This window comes from Phaethon aethereus (assembly GCF_964289735.1).
Source record: "Phaethon aethereus genome assembly, chromosome: 1".
Taxonomy (NCBI): domain Eukaryota; kingdom Metazoa; phylum Chordata; class Aves; order Phaethontiformes; family Phaethontidae; genus Phaethon; species Phaethon aethereus.
Genome location: NC_138575.1, coordinates 40,605,228 through 40,625,481, shown reverse-complemented (window position 1 = coordinate 40,625,481; position 20,254 = coordinate 40,605,228). Strand labels below are relative to the sequence as shown.

The 20,254-nt window shown below is 40.1% G+C and overlaps 1 protein-coding gene across 2 annotated transcripts; it reads right to left on the bottom strand.

The window, feature by feature from the left end:
- Positions 1-280: 280 nt before the first annotated feature.
- Positions 281-19,169, bottom strand: CPSF6 (cleavage and polyadenylation specific factor 6; the record flags this gene model as incomplete). 2 transcript variants are annotated; one of them, XM_082006510.1, is made up of 9 exons in its annotated part: positions 281-590; positions 1,624-1,777; positions 2,108-2,223; positions 4,542-5,046; positions 6,110-6,319; positions 7,017-7,162; positions 7,942-8,045; positions 9,858-10,067; positions 19,110-19,169. In XM_082006510.1, 9 exons carry the CDS (start codon positions 19,167-19,169, stop codon positions 404-406), a joined length of 1,692 nt encoding a protein of 563 aa, XP_081862636.1. In that variant the 3' UTR covers positions 281-403. The 2 variants fall into 2 exon arrangements, with proteins under 2 accessions (XP_081862636.1, XP_081862637.1); XM_082006511.1 differs by having other exon boundaries at positions 6,146-6,319.
- Between the last annotated feature and the right edge of the window lie 1,085 nt (positions 19,170-20,254).

The following is a 20,254-nucleotide window of genomic DNA, read 5'->3' as shown; positions in this document are numbered from 1 at the left end:
GATTAGTTTTTTACAATACAAATAAGAAATACAACCATAAATTTAATACAAACTTCTAAGATTATAAAAAAAGCAGATTTACCAGTCTGGGTTACTGCTTTTTTTAAGAGTTTGTATAATTGCATTTCATACAATCTGCAAACATTAATACCACCTAAAATTAAAAAGGCAGCATGCAAACTGCAGAAGATAATCACACAAATACTCCCTCCCAAGACCAGTTACCTGTCATTACTTACCTACATTCATGTCAGATGCTGCAAGAAGAAAGTGATTCAGTACATACTGCAGGACCATTTAAATGCAGATATTAATGGTGTAAATAATCCCAAACCTAGAGTAGTTATTTTTAGTAAGTCAGTAACAGTTAAGTTCAACAACATGAAACAAATGCTCACCTTCTTTAACGATGACGATATTCTCTCTCTCTGTCTCGTTCTCTGTCGCGATCTCTGTCGCGATCACGATGCCTCTCTCTTTCACGGCTTCTTTCCCGATAATAGTCATCATGACGATCTCTACTACGTGATTTGTGGCGCCTACTTTTTTCTCGTGACCTACTGTGGTCCCTCTCTCTGGATCGCTCACGTCTTCTAAAAGAAATTACTTCATTAAATTTTTCTTGAAAATACAAGCCAGTCGCATGCCAATTTTGTATTCAGTTTATGAGTACGAATTTCATCAAAAAAGGACATGACAGAAATATCTGTTCACTGTGATGCAGGTATGATTTTGTATGTAACATGAAAGATAGCCACCACCTTTTATACTAGCTAAGAACTCAGTTACAGACAGTAAGGTGCATCCACTGTCTAATCTATCAAGGAAAAGTCAGGAAGCACACACTCAGAATGGAGGACGAGATGGCTGAAATCACCTGGGGGGAGTACATCATACCTCAAACAATCACTACAACATGGCTGCTAATCTGTGCACTGAAAGTACGTGCCAAAACCAGCTGTCTTTGTGTTTTTAATATTCAAGGCCAACTACACTACTGCTACAGTAGCCAAATGAACTGCTGGCTCAGTGTTTGCCCTAACTTTGAAAGGGGCATTACTTAAGTTTTGAAAGAAATACCAATCTCTTACTTGTATTAGGTAGAAGTGTTCATGAATTTCAAATCTACCTACTCTCAATTTTTAGTTGTATGAAAAAGGACAACAGCAAAAATCATTCTGCCCAGCTTCTTTTCCCCCAACTCAAGTGTATTTCTACTGGGACACGTGTGAAGAAAATTACTTTTAAGCAAAATGAAAACTGGCACCAAACATCCTCAATCTTAATTTTCAACAGCAAAGTCTAATAAAAGTTATTACTGGACATCTTAATTACTAAAGGATAATTCTATTTTGAAGCTTACACAGTGCAAGAGTACCATGGAGGAAAGGATACTAAATAAAACTAAGAGTTAAATTTAAGCTAGTCAGATCAATTTTGAAAAGAGGGTTAATTAAAAGGCAGCTACGTTTGGGAAATCCGTATTTGGTTCTTTCACATACTTCTTGTGCAACTCAGCAAATCACTATGTTTCTTACATGACCTATTTTCTTCTCTAGGAACTAGTCCCGTGCTACACCTTCCCTTTTATAAGTAAGGGCAGATGGAAAAGGAAAGTTTTACCTGGATCCAGAACCATAAGACTTGGACTCAATTCCATGAAGGCAGTCCTGAAGAGAGCTAATAAGTACTTTACAGCGATCATCTGCAGATACTTTGGACTGTTTAATTAAGGAAATTGCAGTTACCAAGGTCTCTATAGCACTTCCATAGTCCCCTGAAAATGACAGAAAATCCCAATCAGAAAATTGTTCAAATTAAAGCAAATATTTTTTTCTGTAATAGTATTACTATTTCTAGTATCTTCTCTTCAACAGCCATCCAGATAATTTCCTGTAGAACCAAATATTAAAATACCATTCAGGTCAGTACTCAGAAGGCATTCTCAGAAACTAGCTGGAGCACAGCACAATATCAGTTATAGGCTGTACCTAAATTCAGCCTGTTAGGAAAATGTGGCTTCAGGGCTGCCAGTTTCCCAATACAAAAACTATAAACTCTTTTCAGTTGGGTAGAATGGCAAACACATAAATTGAGTTTTACTAACCAGCACTGGCATCTGATACAGCTCTTGAAATGGCACTGCTTGAGATCGCCCTATTTCTATTCATGATTTCTTCAAATTCTGCTTCACTTAGAGGTGTCCTTGCAGCATCCATTTCTCTGCAAGCAATAAAACTAGTATTTAAAAGATTAAGAAAAACTTCAGAAGATATCATTGCAGTTTTAACAATCCAAGTTTGCAACTTTAAGCAAAGTGACAAACAGAAAAGAAAGCAGGATCTGGGTTTGGTTTTGGGTTTTGTTAAAGACCATGTTACAGTATAAAATCCTGAAAGCTAAAAAGAAAACAAAACAAAACAAAAGATAAAAAACAATTAAGACATTGCTGTATAAACAGACTTATTGTTGTTCATCCCATCTATTTTGAAGCTTCAGCACCATTTAATATGGTGCTTTACAAATATGTATAATTTTCATAAAATCCTTGAAGGTATGTAAACAGATACAATCCCAATTGAATGGATGTGGAAATACATGTACATAGGCAATGCGACTTTGAGCAAAATTAGAGATCATTTTTATAACAGTACTGGAATTAGAACTATATGATCCTGTTTCCCAGATTTTAACTAAGACCAGAATGCTATAACTTATGAAAAGCATATATAGTTTATCGTCTTTAAACCACCCAATTTTCTGAATGATACTTCAACATTTTACAACCTTTTTTTTTTTTTTTTTTTTTAAATTTCTGGTCAAGTTCAAGGTGCTCCAATTTGATCTCAAACCAGTCACAGTAAGGAGGAAACAATAAAGCAGAATCCTCATACTCATTGCACTTTTTTACTTTAATTATTAGCTACCTAGATAGGGTTTCCAAAGTAACAGAGTTAACCTATACAAAAGTTTTCCCAAAATTTTTGCAGTGTCCTATTAGCCAGTCTCTGTATCATATAGAAAATTTGGAGAAATGTGTTAGAGACAAATGTTGAGACTGTTAAACTGGCCCACTGCTTGATATTTCTAGAACAGTGTTAGTTCTTCCGGTAGAAAGAAAATGCAGAATAATAAGCAATGCTATCCTCTTAATTGCAAGAAGTGGAACAAGATCCTATAGCCAGTTTAGCATAAGAGGAAATGTCTAAAAATTCATACCTCCCTGAGTTTTGAGTATTATTTTTCGTGTGCCTCCCATAGAATGGAATATGTAATTTTTCTCTTATGGACATGTTATTTCCAGTGAAACGCCTATGATATATAATTAATGACAATTTAAATAGTTATGGATGGTAGTTTTAACATCATTAATGAAAATACTGGACAGTAAGTTATACTGTCCTATTCCCACTCCTTCCCTCCCCAGACATTCTATAAACTGCAGACAACCTTGATTTTGTCCATCAAAAAACAACCAACACCTTATTGTTTTATAATATTTCAGGCAGTTAAGCCAAATGCTTGAATTTCTATAGTTTCTGTACGAACACAGTATGTACAGATGCATGGGGTTTTTTAAACTATGTGATAAAAGAAGAATCAAAGCAAAGGGTCTTTGCAGAAAACATTTTAAGCAAGAGAAATGTCTCATGCTAGCAGTAAAATCACAACTGAAAAATCCAAATGGAACTATGTAAAAAGCATCTTTCTTACAAAATATCCCAAAATTTTCTGTGGCAAATACAAATATGATGAAAAAATAAAAATCAATAAACAACAGCAAGACAGAAATGCTTGAAAGCACAGATGAAAAAGATGTTTCAAACAAGATGTGAAAAACTTGACAAGGCAAGTCAGAGAGACCAAAAACTCTGTCCCAGATAGGATTAACCATAGGAAAAGCCACTACTACAAACAGCAAGATTGCACCAAATGAGCAGAAGCATCTTGACAGGAAAGGAAGATAAAAGTCTTGCAGTAAATTCACACCTGGCTTTTGAGGCAAAGACTAATTTTGAATTGAATCCTGAAGAAAAAAGGGACAAGCAGAGCTGCTGAAAGATGAAAATGGCATGAGCTTGGTATGGCACCGTACTCAACATATGCACATATTCAAAAAGGCTAACTCCAGTGCATTCTAAAAAGACAGCTTGCAAAGCACAGTGATAAAAGTCAGAATTTCAAGTTAAGACAGAAGCACAACCAGAAGCTGCTGCCTAAGAAGTGATATGTAAGTTTGCATGTAGAACACATGGAATGATGACACTGCCAAATACAAACAGTGAAGATAAACAGTTCAGAGCTGAAAAGGGAAAGTGAAATTACTGGTGTTGCATTTCAGGATTTTCTTACTGCTACACACATGTTTCTGAGAGGTATTTCACTGACAGAAGTGAAAGGGGGCAAATTAGAAGACTGTTGGGATCCCTTCCAGCGCTATTTTTCATTATTTCTAACATTTGCATTAAAAGGGAAAAACAAATGCTTCCTACAAGAGGAGTAAAATCTGCTACCAAGCACATAACACCAAAAGCACTCACCTTCCAGGTGGCCCATAGTCACCTCTGTCATATGGTGGAGGTCGGCCATATGGATCTGTCGGAGGTGGGCCACGGCTGTCTGAAGTAGGTATGCCACTATTGGCAGGTGGGGGGAAGAAAGCTGGATTCACATGTGGTGCAGGTGGAGGAGCACCTGGAGGTGGCCCAGGGAGATGTGGAGGAGGAGCAAGAGTCAGGGGTGGCCCAAGAGGGCCAGGTGGACGAGGGGGAAATGGACCCGGAGGTGGAGGTGGACCCTGCTGAGGTGGCGGCGGACCTGGTGGTGGCCCATAGCCTGGAACTGGTGGTGGAGGGCCTGGAGGAAGTGGCCCAAGCGGAGGCTGACCAAAAGGCTGTCCTGGAAACAGAACTGGTGGTGGTGGACGGTCACCACGATTAGGAGGTCCAGCTAATGGAGGTGGGAGGACCTGACCAGGAGGTGGAGGGCCTGGTGGGCCTGGTGGGCCAGGAGGACCTAAAGGTGGACGTGGGGGAGTTTGTCCAGCTAAAATAAAAAATAAATAAGTAAATAAATAGGGTTAATAAACATAAAGAATTAAAAGAGATACCAGAATAGTTAAAATTCTTGCCTTTTTTTTTTCTTAAAAACAAAACAAAAAAACCCCAAAACAACCCTCACTGAACAATTTGCAACTTACACAAGACACGTATGGTCTCACTTTGGGTCTAGTAGCTTAGAAAATTTTTAACAGTTGCTTGACTATCAATATCTAAAGAGAACAACATTAACTTGAAAACTGACAACCCGCCCCCCCAATCACTTAATCACCCGCTATCGTTACCAAAACCCCCAAAAGCTTACAAAAACTAGAAAACATTGCATCCTACTTATACCTGCAGCTAGTCTTTCATATGGGGCATAAGATATAATATATATTAAAAATATGGGAAAAGCTATATTGGAGAAGGTAAGATAAATGCAGTATCCAAACCTACTTTCAGGTCCTCATTAGTGGTTTTTTCAATTTGATCCTTTGACTATTAGTAGACAATCTACCTCTAAATGACATTAAAAATACTTAAGCTGAAATGAGAGCTTCACTGCAATGCAAGCCTGATTGTTTAACAGAGATTTCTCCCATATCAGATACTGGACTAAATACGAACACCTCCTCTTCAAATCTGTGGCATTCTAAGGGCCAACTAACTGACCTTTCAGCAGGCATGAATCAAAGCTGAGTTTCTGATGATGTGCAAACTTGTAATGCAGTAAGGAAAAGAGTTACTTTACGCTCTGCAACACGGGCATTCTCACCTCATACAGCAAACTGGAAAATCTGAACTAGACTGCACTAAAGACTAGTCTACTTGCTAACATGAGCTATCTTAATTTTTTCATACTTTAAAAATATGTACATTGACAAGTTATAAAGACTGTCTCTAAAAAATGTTGTTATACTGCTGTCAAATTTGTGAAGTACAACTCTCTGTTCGACAAAGAAATTATCGAATCCTACAATCCAGCTGTGAACACTGATCATAGCACATTACTACACATAGCACTATAATTCCCCAAATAAGTATGCTGCATTAATACAAGAAAACACACATGAAACTGAAATGCCACGTATGAATTATTTTACCTGGGAAAGGTGGTGGTGGCCCTCCTGGCCCTGCTGGTCCAGGGAATCTGTCTCCACCTGGAATGGCACCTGGAAAACGACCTCTCCCTCTGTTACTAGGTGGAAATGCTGCTCGTGAGCTTCCTCCTGGGGGACCAGCTTTACCTTCCCCAGACATCTGGCCAGACTGTGTGGCTGCAATGGAAAAGCAAAAGTATAATTACATAAAGCAAAATAGGTTAAAGCTTTTCAACTTTTGACTGAAAGTTTTACGCAGCACTAAAGCATGACCTTATGAACAGAAGCTTGTTTCCTCTGTACCCAAACCCAAAGCTATCTGGGAAAGAAAAAGTGCTTTGCTAAAATATGTCAGTGTTCCTGTGTCCCCATACTAATGGGATAACCTCTGGGGAGACTGTCAGACCTCCCTTTAGTGGAGCCTAAGGCCACAAAGGAACATATTTACACGTTAGGACTAGGAAGCGCAAGACAAGGTGCTGGAGGAAACCACAACACAGAATCTCTCTTCCCCATTTTACCAGAAGCACAAGTTATCCAGACGTCAGAATTTAGTCTGATTGGTCTAAAAATGTTAAATTTCTAAATGCTGTTGTGCTCTTAAAAAAATAATTAAATCCACAAGAAAACGAGAAAATAAGAAAGCTTCTCCAACTGTAAACAAGAGTTTCACAACGCTGCAACCCTCTTTCAAGTGAGTGCTCTCTCTTGACAAAACAACAGATCTTAAGTATATTAAGTGATTCCCCTTACTGGAAGTACTTTATAGGTATTTTAAACCATGTAGAAATTATCAGATGCTGAGAGAAAAGCTGCAGTACTACTTTTGGAATAAATTTCTATTTTTGCAAGACAGTACGTGAGAAAGGCTTACTTTTCCTTGATTGCATTTCGAACTGACTCAGAAATTGCTTATTACATGGAGTCACAACAGGATTCTGCCCATGCAATTCTCTTTTAGGCAATAAATCCATCAATTTTTTGGAGGATGCTTCTGATCCCACACCCACAAGGGCAAACCTAAAAAAAAAAGTTACATCACAGTTTTTCCACTTCCTGGATATCCCAATGCCTCATGAAAAAGGTTACACACAGTAAGCAAAAGAATACTTGAAAACTACATACAGAAACAGTCTCACAGGTTTTAGTCCAATTTTCAAATAGATACAATTGTTCATTCTAGGACACCTAAGAACTACCATAAGTGCAAGTACAAGATGCATCAAAATATATCACAACAAAAGCAATTTTTTGGTACAGTATCAATATACAAATTCATACAATCAAGTTTATTATTAAGCATTCAGTGTGTTCTCATTACTATTAAGGAGAGAGAAAGGCACATTCATGCAAGAAGGATTAGGTTGCCAGTGAAAAATGGGCTCAAGCACTCATTTTCAACAGTTAATAGAAAATAAAGCATATAAAGAAAGATTTAATAATGGAGGTTGTGGGAATAGTATTTACACTATGAGGAACAACAAGTATCACCTCCATAGTAACTGAAATCTAGGAATAGAGTCTTAATGAAGATTGCCAACGAGATTTAACTCACAAAATGAGACACACAAAACCGTCAGAAAAATGTATGCCTGAAATTTAAGTCATTAGTATGAAATTATACACCCAAACATTGTTGGATATCAAGAAACAAAGATTCACATACTGACAGCTACGAAAATTGAGAACTCTTTCCCCATTTCCACCCTCCCAAACTTCAGCCCATTTACAAAAAAAACCAAAAAAACAAAAAACCTCACAAAAACCCACACCAAAACAAACAAATGAGAAGTTCTTACCCTTTAGACTGGCCATTAGCACGATTTTCAAAAAATTTTATCTCCAAAATATCATTTACCCCCAGGGAGTGAACTGCTTCAGTTAAGTCTTCATCTGTTGTCCACTGAAAAATATTTTTAATATTAAACTATGAAAACTTGTCTAATACACCATGAAAAGGGCAACTAAGTTTTCCATGCCTTTTTTTTTTTGGTGTGTGAAATGGGTCGAGGAATACTTTATTCAGGCTATCAATATTTTCTGACTTTTGGAAAGCAGTCATTCATATTTTACAATTCTCAGAAAACTAATTTTTAAAATATACACACTTCCTTATATGCTACATTGCATCAAATTATTTGAATTTAAGTAACTTTTGTTTCTGAGAGCGCAAGGCTTCAACTGAACTATTTCAGTAGCTGTTACTTTTTCCACACCTGATCCATTTTTTCTCCCACAGATTCTATTATTTACACACAAAAGTCAATTTTAAATGCCATGTTAAACAGGTGCTCTTTACAAGAACTTTGACTAATGAGACCTTAGGGAACTACCTATTATTTGCACAAAAATAGCAGGATTTACAGACAAAAGAAGGGAAACTAGTACAGAAACTGTGGTTAGAAACAACTGCTTCTACTTAACCAAACCTATTTCCTCTTAATTACTCTGTAAAGTTTAACAATTTCACTCATATCCAAAGATACACAAATACACCAATACTTATAATTGTCTTCCTACTTCTGTAACTCCATCACCTCTTTAAATTTCATATGGGAAGTGCAAAGTAGGCTTTCAAGATTCTGAACTACTTATCTGAACTCTCTCAAATCAAGGCTTCTGTTAGAAATTCAACAAATTACTCTCCCCAGAGCTAAATGCAAAGAAAGCAAACACAGTAACAAAGATAAAGTAAATGAATGCACTTTTTGTGTATAACTTCATTTGTGATGCCAAATAATGAGTCATAGGTACAAACTGCTGCACACTGGGCCACCTGCTTTAGAAATTGTGACATTTGACTTGGAGTTCAGCTAATTCATGCGTGTTTTACTGATTCCATTCATACATTTTAGAATGGTACAACTGTTAAGTCAACTGCACCTTTACTTACCTATTGGCTCCTGAAATTAAGGTACTGTAGTAAGTAATGAAAAAACATCTAAGCACCCATAAAGCAAAAGCAGTCTTTTCCAAGTTTAGCACTAGTAAGAAATTAATCAGATGGGAAAAAGCCCTGAATGATGCTTTTCACACATGGGCTTGGAAGAATTCAATTTCAGGTAAACAGATATAAACTCCAGTTAATTCAGCTACTGACCAGCGCTTGCACTTTCTTTGCTTGACTGCAATTGATTTTAAAATGCTCTAATGCTAACAGTAATTGTCTTAAGGGTAACCTCAGTTCAGCAAGTTATCCCAAACCTGTTACTCCTAGGACAGCAGAAATAAGCCTCAAGGCAAATACCTGAAAACAGTTGTGTTGCAAGAGTCACTGCCCTGGAAAAAGGGAAGTGGAAAAAGGTCCTGGAAAAAGGTGAAACATAATTTCCAGAATATCCCAGAGAACCTTCCAGTTCCTTTTTAAACTAAAACTTCAGCAAGGGTTTACTAAAAAATAGTTTCATTCAGTAGGCATAAAGTATTTGATCCTTTTTCATGCAGTTCTCTGAAAACCTTAAGAAGATGGTAGCACAAATACCCCTTTGTAACACTTAAAACACAAAAGGAAACTTTTGAAGTTCATATTTACTGAACATTTTCTCAATTTTTTTAGACATCAAGACAGCTCCAGACAGGCTTACTAAATTTCAGGTTAAAGAAAAAAACAACAAAACCAAAACACTTGTTTTGCTGTACTCTAACATATTTACAAAGAACTATGTTCATAATTTAAAAATTCCTGGCTACACCTAAATAGTAATAAGATACTTACCCAAGTAAGATTTCCGATGTACAAGGCAATTCTTTTTCCAGTATAGGTATAAACAACATTTGGTGCAGCTCCTTTACCGACATCATCCCCAACAGATGGTGGGAGAGAATCCATGTAATCACGATCTTCTGGGGCATCTCCATTATTCGCAGATGGAGAAATTACATCATCGTATAAATCAATCTGATCATGTCCACCATATTCAGCTTCCTAAAATACAAAAGACACATTGATTATATTTAACATTAAACACTCTTAAAACTTACTTGCAACAAAACACTGTGATAGCTGCCATGTTCCACGGACATGGTAGGTCTAATCCAACACCTACACAGCGTCCCTGCTGAAACGCTACCCCCCAAGTTTCATCCACATTAAAGGATATAGAATTCTTATGACCTCTATTATATTCTATAATCTAAACTGACAGGGGAAAAAATACCCACAAAAGATACCTCTGGCCAGTTTTGCAATACTTTTGCCCTTGTACTATAAAGAGAAATCCAAAAATCCCACAAGCCCTACTCCCCGAATTGGAGACATGAGCGAGCATGAGCAACATGCAAAATGAGAGGCTAACATCCGTTCTCAAGCAAATCTTTTTTTCCATCAAAACATTTGGTAGAGTGAACAGATCAAGATTCAAGAGTCCCACTGACAAATTCAGCATTCTACCATTCAGATTTCTACTGCATTCCTAACTTGATTTTTATCTCCTCATTCACAGAGGAGCCAGACAGGGACAAAATCCTATTTTGTTTCATTAAATTTAATAAACCCAAGGTTTCTATTTATTAACCATTTATTTATTCATGGACGTCAGAGGGACTACTCTACAGCATCAAGGCAGCCTCTGGAATATTTTGGTTCAGAAAAGCACTGTAGGGTTTTGGAGTGAATCCATCCCTTCTCCCTTGGGCTGGTACAGGTTACAGCACAGTTCTGGCCAAGTGAACTAGATTCCTTTCAGAGGGAAAGGGAATGAGAGTTTCTTTCCAGCAGCTCTGCTTCATGTGCTCAGCAACTGCATCCTACCTGCTAAATGGGAACAGACAGGTCAAGATCAATCAGTGGTCCTTCAGACCACTTTGAATCATAGGTGTGGTAGGAATATTTGGTCCAAAAGGCCAGACTAAATTTAGTCTGAAGCAGACCATGCACACAGTATGTTAGGGAGACAGAGAGGCCTAAGCACCAACTGCCTCAATCTGCTGATGTGCTACTACCAAGTCATACTACTTTTTATTAGAGACAGCTGTACTGTCATCACCAAAGACAGACAATTAAGACAAGGGTAAAACATGTGGACTGTAAATGATAATAATTTCCTTCACAAAAACATGAAAAAACTTTTTTTAAAACACAGTGTAACCTTAATCAGTGGGATCACTTAATTCCAAATACAAATGAAGCTGGTGTTGTGTATTTGCATTTTTAAATTATTTTTAAATTATTATTATTAAATTATAATTATTTTAAATTATTTTAAATTATTTTTAAAACAAAGACTTATTTTGATACTTGCCATTTCTCATCTTATATACTGTCACTCATCATATTCAATGGTGATCAATTCCACAATGGGATGCTGCTATCATTTTTTACTATAGCAACCACTTATGATAAAACAGCCCAATCTGTGTGAGAGAGGCGCATCACCTAAATGTCTACTGACATGAAGGCAATAACTTCTCAGTGAACAACAGTGGTCTGACAAAGCTTAGGAGAGCCTAGCAGCGTTTAGTGTTAACCTTCAGCTTTTATACTGACTTTCACAGGTTGCTTTGCCACATGCAAAAGTTGGACTTCAAAAGCCTGCAGAGGGTTCCTGGACTCTTCTGCCCTGATCCAGAACAGAAACCACCTCATCAGGTTTTGATATCAGAGATATTTCAGCATCCACTGTCTTGTGAATCTGTACCCAGAAATTCACATAAGCATCCTAGATAGAATAGCCAAAGGTACCAGATACAGCGACTAGAGAATCAAGCTGGATTCCGCAAAAAACGGGCTGCAAAGCTAGTAATCTTGGTTGAAAACCCAATGTATCCACAACCATCATCAGATGATCAGCTGTCTTGAAAATATGAAAACATTATCAACTGCTACTCATACAAATAAAGTATCACTAAATTAAAATAAAATTCAAAAAACTCCAACAAAAAATCCCAGATAAGCTCAGTTTTGCCATTGTCAACCAAGTGGATTTGATCCTCAGTAAACTGCACTGTCCCAATACCCTCTAAACTTCAACAGAAAATTTCTCTCTCTTAAGGCAAAATTACCATCATTAAAATGAGGGTTTCATATTTTCACCTATTCTATTTCACCAGTTCTCTGTCTCAGTTTGATTCCTCCTATTGTCATAGCTAATGTAAGTGGATTCAAAAAACTGCCTGGGACAGGCCTAAGCATGACATCTTACAGCAAGATTAAGGACGATGTCACAAGGCAATTAAAGAAATCCTCTGCTAAACGTGCAGTAATTCTACTCATCTGTGTGTATGGATGATGACTTCAGGGAAGTAGAATTTAGTCTTGGTAGACAGATCCAAACAGGCAGCCACCAGTCTCACAGCAGATGCACACTAACCTATCTCTCCAAGAAGGCTGAGGTCAGCATTGCCAAAATACCAGAGTAGGCAGCGGTCCACACACAGCTCTGCTGCACTGCCCTAGTGGCAAGAAACTCCTCTGAAACAGATCAAGTTTCTATCACATAGGCTTTCAGGTCACCATCAAAGGAGAGAGAGAACTATTAGGGCAGCACAGTCTGCAAGTAACTGGGGGGCGGGGGGGGGGTGGCACACCATGCAAAGTGCCCAATAGCATCAGTGCCTTAATTTAAATCAATAAAGACACAACAGAAAACCTAATGCTGTTCTCCAGAATCTCCTCTGACATCATGCTGGTTTTGCAGCCAGCATGGAATTCATTCAGTTAACAGTCTGTCAACAAGGTGTGTGGTTAGATGATCAAGAATGATCTGAGTCAGCAACTGCAAGCGTAGATGGGAGAGAGGTGTCTCGATGGCTGTTGCACAAGATCCAACAAGCCTTTCTCCTTCATACCTGTACCACGGAAACTTACCTAAACGCACCCTGCTTTCCTAGGTGCAGGCGAGTAAAAAAAAGAATACAGGAAGTGTTACTTTTCTAGCCGTAGCCATTTTAACAAATGCTCTGCCCATACCAGGAATTGTTTTTGACCTCTTCCGACTTCCTTAGTTAAGAAAAGACCATCAAGCACGAAGAGAAATTATTTCTGCTCAATTATAGTGATTCACAACCTTGCAGATAAACATGCTAAGAAACAAAGTTAGCATTGTTATTCTGGGCCCCTCTACAACCAAATCAGAGTAGCAATGCATTTCCAAAGCCCATGTTTTAACTAGACCACAGTCTAAAACACTAGATCATTTGCTCTAGAAAATCAGGACTGAAATGCCACATTCTATGGGATTAAGTGGGACTGGGTGAATAAAAAGGGTACTGAAAAGATACGCTGTCAAAGATTCATACCAGACTAGCTGTTACACTTCCAGTTACTCAGCCCTTCCTCAATATTGTTTTTAATTACTGCTTGCAGTGTTTTGCAATATTCAAATATGAAAGCCATAAATACATGGAACACCACGGTCATGTCCAGAAGGGACAAATTAGAAGTGTTATTTCTTTTTGGAACTTAGCAGCCATACTCCCCAGAGTTGGAGAGAACTGGTCACTCCCTTTACAAAGTTGTTTTGGAAATGGCTTTTATTTTTTAAATAAAATTTCTTTAACCTGCACATACATGCTTCTTTGGCACAACTCTATTAAATTTAATGAGTTAAACACTAAATTATACCTCCAAAAAGGCATTTAAAAAATCATTGATATAAACAAAATTTCATGAAAAATTTTACTATTGTTTCTGAAAAAAAAAAAAATTCTGTTAAGAAAAAGCAAATTTCCCATCTCCTTTACGACTTTTTTCATTCAAGCTACAATATTTGTAGTCAAAAACTCTAAATACACCTTAGCATCCTCACTTTAAAAAAAAAGTTTGTGAAGGTCCTGAAGAATAACCAGCTCAAGAGATAAGCAAAGATCTTTCTGGTCTCAATTAGCTGTCTGAACACACAAACTGGAACCTCAACAAAACAGCAGGCCTTTGATGTTTCTAAAATAGCACACTGCCTGTGGCAGAAACATCCACCACAGTGGACAAGTTTGTTAAGACCGTAAGATTCATGTTTACTCTACGAGCCCAAACGCACTCAGCTCTACAACTGGCATGCCATTAAAATTTAAGCAATCTGATTCCTTGTCAAATAGAGTAGCTAAAAATTCACAAATAGTCAAAAGTATAAATTAAATGTAGGTAGTATTGCCATTTGCATTAGAACAAAGCTAAGAGGCACCAGATGAGATGGTCTCAAGTTTTCTTTGCAGTTTGATATCTGCAAATATACGAAGGTTATGTCTTCCCCAGGCCCCTTCAGCAGACCAAGAGAACTGATGAAATACATATATAATAATGTATTGCACATACATTTTATAATAAATGCAGGTCTGCCTGCTTATGATTTTTATGACCAGGACAGCTGTGCCCTTCTGAGTAGAAATTTATTACACCACAGTGTGTCCATCCTCTCCCACAATGAAACAACAGTCTTCTTGACATAAAGGCTGTTTTTAATAACCTGTTTTCTGTTGCCGTTAAATGCTAGCTTTTATTATTTATTAGTAAAAAAAAATCTTTTTCTGTTACAGACAAGAAATCAAGGGAGTAACTAACACATTCCTAAGAATCTGTAGCCACAGAGGTTTCCAGATAATTAACTTCTTAGCTGCTTACTTCATCTAAATCACTTCTATTATCCAGCTACAAAATACAGAGTCAAAACTCTTTCATTTCTAATTTGTTAGCATTTAAATATCAAACTAGAACAGTACAGGCATGTTCAGATGTATCCACAACGCAACTACACAATTATATACTCATTAGAGTATAAACAAAGCAAGCACTTCTTCCACAGCATTAAAATAAGAAATCTTTAAATTGTTTTGTATCCTCTGCTTGGTCAGAAGGATTTTTATAGGTACACATATGTATAATAAAAACAGTTTTTTAACTGTTTAATTATGTGCAGGTATGTATGTGAAAAAAACTTGGAAATGCAAAGCTGATCAGAGCATCAGAGAACTTGACAAATGCAGAGTCCCATCTTCATGACTGCAGGAAAGTAACCCAATTTGCTAGCTAAAGTTCCAGGCAACCTTGAGTCAGACCCACGCTGCCCTCATGCACAGGATCCTCAGTATCGTGCACTGAGACTCAGCCTGGTTTCAGCTGGGATAGTCGATTTTCTTCCTAATAGCTGGTTTAGTGCTATGGTTTGGATTTAGTATGAGAATAATGTTGATAACACACTGATGTTTTTAGTTGTTGCTAAGTAGTTGTAGTGCTTATACTAAATTAAGGACTTTTCAGCTTCCCATGCTCTGTCAGCAGGGAGGTGCACAAGAAGCTGGGAGGAGGCACAGACAGGGCAGCTGACCCAGGCTGGCCAAAGGGATATTCCATACCATACCATGTCACGCTCAGTATAGAAACTGGAGTTGGCTGGGAGGCAGGAACTGCTGCTCAGGGTCAGGCTATCGATCACCGGGTGGTGAGCAATTGTTGCATTGTGCATCACTTGGTTTTGTATTTTCCTTTATCAGTAATATTAAATTATTATTATTTCCTCCTCCTTTGCTGTCCTATTAAACTGTTTTTAAATTCAACCCAAGAGGGTTGGGTTTTTTTAAAATGTCCTCCCCAACCCACCTGGGGAGGGGGAGACAAGCAAGCAGCCGTGTGGCACTTAGTTGCTGGCAGAGGCTAAACCACAACAATACTCTAGGTTTTTGCGTACAAAAACACACCCTAACATTTGCTAAAGTGCCCCTAATCTTACTGCAGTCTTCTGCCATCAAGAGAATGTCAGCCTCAGCCATTTGTATGCAGATAATGCAGTTCTCATGTACAGCGCAGATCTTCTTCTTGAAGAGCAAGATGTGTAATGTGTAGGGAGATGGTCAAAGTACAATATGCCATGCAGTACCTATTTTTTACAGCTCACAAGCAATGTATGCAGGAAGTATCACATTTATGAGACTCTCATCTCAAAAGGAGATTTTAAATAAATATGAAAGACCACTGGATGGGGAAGCCAGCTTAGAAGAACAAAATGGAAAATGACTCAACCAAGTTCTAAGAAAACAAAAGAAAAAAGAAAAAAAGAGACAAAAAAAATGGAAAGCACAATTAAAAAAAATAAATACAACCGGTTGGAGCCAAATTGAGTAAAGCTGTAAGCCCAAGGACAAAGAAAATTATTATGATGAACAATAAGTTAATGAAAGAGTAAGAGGCAACACTGACAGACATAGTTTTGATGAGCTCCAGATGGAACGGGAAAGATGCAGTTTCACTAAAAAGATTTGACTTCAAGTCAAGTTAGTCAGCTCATTGCAACCAACATTGAATACAACCCATGACAGTTCTCAGTTGTCATCCGCCTTAGCCAGCTTCTAAACCCATGGCTTTGTGGTCTTTATTTCACCCTTATAACATGTGGTTCATTTAGCGCTAATCAAGCAGAACATCCCTCCCCGCCTTTCTCCTGGAAAAAGGCATTAAAAAAAAATCCAAAAGAGCCTCAAGGATGAGTACTTTGAGGCCCAGAACAAGACAAAACAGCCAATGGAAGGTCATCCAGCCATAAGTCCTAAACGACACATTTACTTCAGATGCAAACAAAAGTTTTGTCCCAGCTTGGGTATAAATACAGTTACACTGTACCCAGAACAACAAAGCTACACAGTATATCTTTCAGTCCCTGCTACTGGCAAAACTAGTGGAAATGGTTCCTACAGTCCAACTCAAACAAATATTAATAAGTCAAATGAACGCAGTGCAACACAATTAAAAAAAAATAGCTTATTGCTTTACACATAAAGCAATTTTTTATGGAACACCATATTTGTAAGGAAATGTCCACTACATAAACAAATTAATAATGCGAATCACTTTCTCCCTACAGCATTTTCACAACTGTCATCTTCAACCATCCACAGATATGCAGAACCATGTCCTGTCTTATCAATTTAAGCTGCCAGCTTCAAATCAGAAACAGTAATTCATGAACAGAAGCTTCTAGAGGACCCATCACAATGATGTTCAGAATCAGAGGTAGTAAGTAATACTGCAGTTGCTAGGAACAACTAGCCTTCTTTTGTACTTGACAGAAGGAAATGGAAAAGAGCAGAGGTTTCAATCTCTCCCAGTAAAACTTTCTATTTTAAAGTAATATAGTACAATTGAGCAGGTCCTGAGACAACATGAAAGTCACAAAAATGAAACTTGGAAAAAAACAAATAGCAAAATTTTGGGGGGAAAAAAACCCCAGCAACAAAAAACATCCCCCCAAAAAACCCCCAACAAAAACCAAAGCCAAGCTGAGGGAAAAGAGGCACTAGCCTCTTCTCACTTTTCTGCCCTATACTCTGCAAGGTTCACAAACTGAGGAAGCAGACTGCAGAAACGCAGCCCCAGCAGGAGAGCAACTGGGATGAATACAGCAGAAAGAGCAAAGGGGTCTCCTGACTGCTGGAATAAGCTAAAAGCAAATTATCACAAGGCTCTCTTCATCTATACCACCATCTTTCCTTGCATCATGGCTATAGGGAACATCAATATTAAGCACAACCTGAGTAGGCCAGGACCGTGTGAGCGCAGCAGAGCATTCCCATCACTTTTGTTCTGGCAGTATACTTACAGCAGAACTATTCTACTCTGAAGGCTTCTGCACACGTGAATTTACACAAACACTACTGGATTCAAATTATTTTTTCTGAAAAACTGGATTTGTTATCAGTGTTTTACCTGGAACTGATAAAAACAAAACCAAGTTATTAAAGAAACTGAAGAGATGTACTCATACTAAATGATATTTGTGCTAGGTTTCACCCCCGTTTAAATTCATGTAACGGGTCTTCAGTTGTAAGGGAGAAAGCTTCACATGTAGACAAACTAAGAGAAAATCAGTCCTTTCCATCATCTGCTCTCTGGTATGGCATTATTTTATAGTATACTTTTATGAGGTATAATCTTCGGAATTACTTTATCAATAAATATCTAAATTATTCAAGTTTCCTGAGATAGTTATAAGTTGCTATCCACATTAACTGTGACTTCCATAACCTATTACCCATTTCCCAATTCTTTGTAGGGCAGGCAGACATACAGTTGGGCATCACTCAGTAAGCCCAGTAAATGTGTGAAAGTGCAGTTGTTCTCGTTTATTTATGTTCGAGGGCAGGAACAATGCAATCTGGGGCAACATAACCTGGAGAAGTGCAAGAGTCACAAACAGGACAGATGGCACACAAACCTAAGATGAACATCAGATTTCGACAGGAAAGTATGCACGCGGCTTTTCGGGAAAGATGAGGGGTAAAAAAAGAACTAGAAGAGAGGACTACTTGTAACCCAGGGAAGTTCTGCTTATTTCATCCACACTTCCTCACCAAAATAGAGCTCCTCCTCTAAAGAACAGCTGCCTGACTTTTTTAACGACTAGAAAAAAATAACGAATAAAAAACCAAAAGAGGTAGATAGCTCCTCCAGTGCTGCAGAATAAAGTGCTGCACTAGTGCTGCCTCCATCCCCCCCTGCAAAAAGCGGCCGAGAAACTGCTACCGCTCGGCGGCTTTTTTACTCGTCTGCGAACAATGGCAGCATTTCCCCTCCGCCGCTGGGCAGGGACTGCTCTCCTCACCGCATCCGGGAGGGTCCCATCCTCTACGGCCGTCTCCGCGCCGGCGCAGGAAAGGGATCTGGAGCCGCTCCCGCGCGGGCACTTGAGACGGGAGAGGGAGTGAGGCGAGGCGCTGGCTCCCGGCGCACCGCGGCCTCTCCCGCGCCCTGCCCGCCAGCAGCGTCCCCTCAGAGAGCGCGGCGCTCCCCGCCCAGCCGGGCTCCCGCAGCCCCCGCGGGACGGGACAGGCCTGAGGCACGGCTTGTCCCCGCCCCGTTCCGCGCGCATCCGCGCACCCGGCGGCAGGGGGAAAGCCTGGCGGCGGAGCCGGCCGAACAATGGCGGCGGCGGCGCGGCCCGGCCGGCCACCGCGCTGAGGGCCCTGCAGGCGGCGCGGCGGCGAAGGCGGGCGAGGGAAGGGAAAGGAGGGGAGGGGCCGCGCCGTGCCCGCCGACCGCGCGTACCTGGTTGAATTCCTCGCCCACATCAGCGTAGATGTCGATGTGGTCCACGCCGTCCGCCATGATCCCGCCCGGCCGCGCCTCGGGCCGCCGCCAGCCGCGCCCGGCTCCGGAGCCGCCGCCGCCGCCGGGAGGGGGGAGGGAGGGAGCGAGGGAGCGAGGGGGTGGGGCGCAAGGCGTCACTTCCGTGCGGGGGGGAACTTCCGGCAGCTGCAGAAGTGGCGGCTGCCCGAGGCGGGGGGACCGCCCTGTCCCGCCCCGTCCCGCCCTGTCCCGTCCCGTCCCGTCCCGTCCCGTCCCGTCCCGTCCCGTCCCGTCCCGTCCCGTCCCGTCCCGTCCGGCCCCGCCCCGCTCCGTGCGTGAGGGCCGCTGCCCGCCCCCGGGTCTCATCGCTCGTTCGTTCTTCCCTGCACGGCCATGTTAGGCCGCTGCCTCGCGGCGCCTCAGCGTGTGAGGGGGCCCCGGTGCCCAGTGCAGGCGGCGCCGGGCTCTGCCCGTACGGGGTGTACCGCGAAGCGGCTGCCGGGGGCTCTTCTGCCTCGGGGGATGGGGCTCATGCAACCTCTGCTGGGTGCTTACTCGTGCTTCTCGCTCGGCTTCACTGCCTCAGCTCCCAGGCAAGTGCTGCCCAGCGGAGGGAAAGCGTGTTATTTGCTTAATAGCCCAGGACTTTAATTAACATCTGTAAAATGAAGCGGCATGCTACATCTTCAAACCAGGGATGCACATGCTGGGCTCAGCAGCACAGCGCAACGTACAGAAAGGATGTGAACAATCGCACGCTGTTCTGCGGTTAGCCGGACTCTGAAATTCATGCTGCTGTTACAGAGCTCGGTTTTAACATCACAAAGTGAAGAAAATTAGTGTCAAATCAAGAGATTTTTTTTCTTCCATGCATGCGGAATTGTTAGGGTTGCAAAGACAGCTTCAGGTTATTTTTGAGTGAATGGGGCTATTACCCAGATCCACATTTAAGCTCCAGCTATTTAGAAACCAGTGAGCGTCTCCTGGAGCATAACGAACAATGCACATAATGTTCTACATCGTAGATTATGTTCGATCTTGTACATGATGTTGCACATCGAAAAATAAAGCTTTTTTACCTCAGGTGACGCTAAGAAGCTTGTGTTTCTCAGACTGATTTAAAA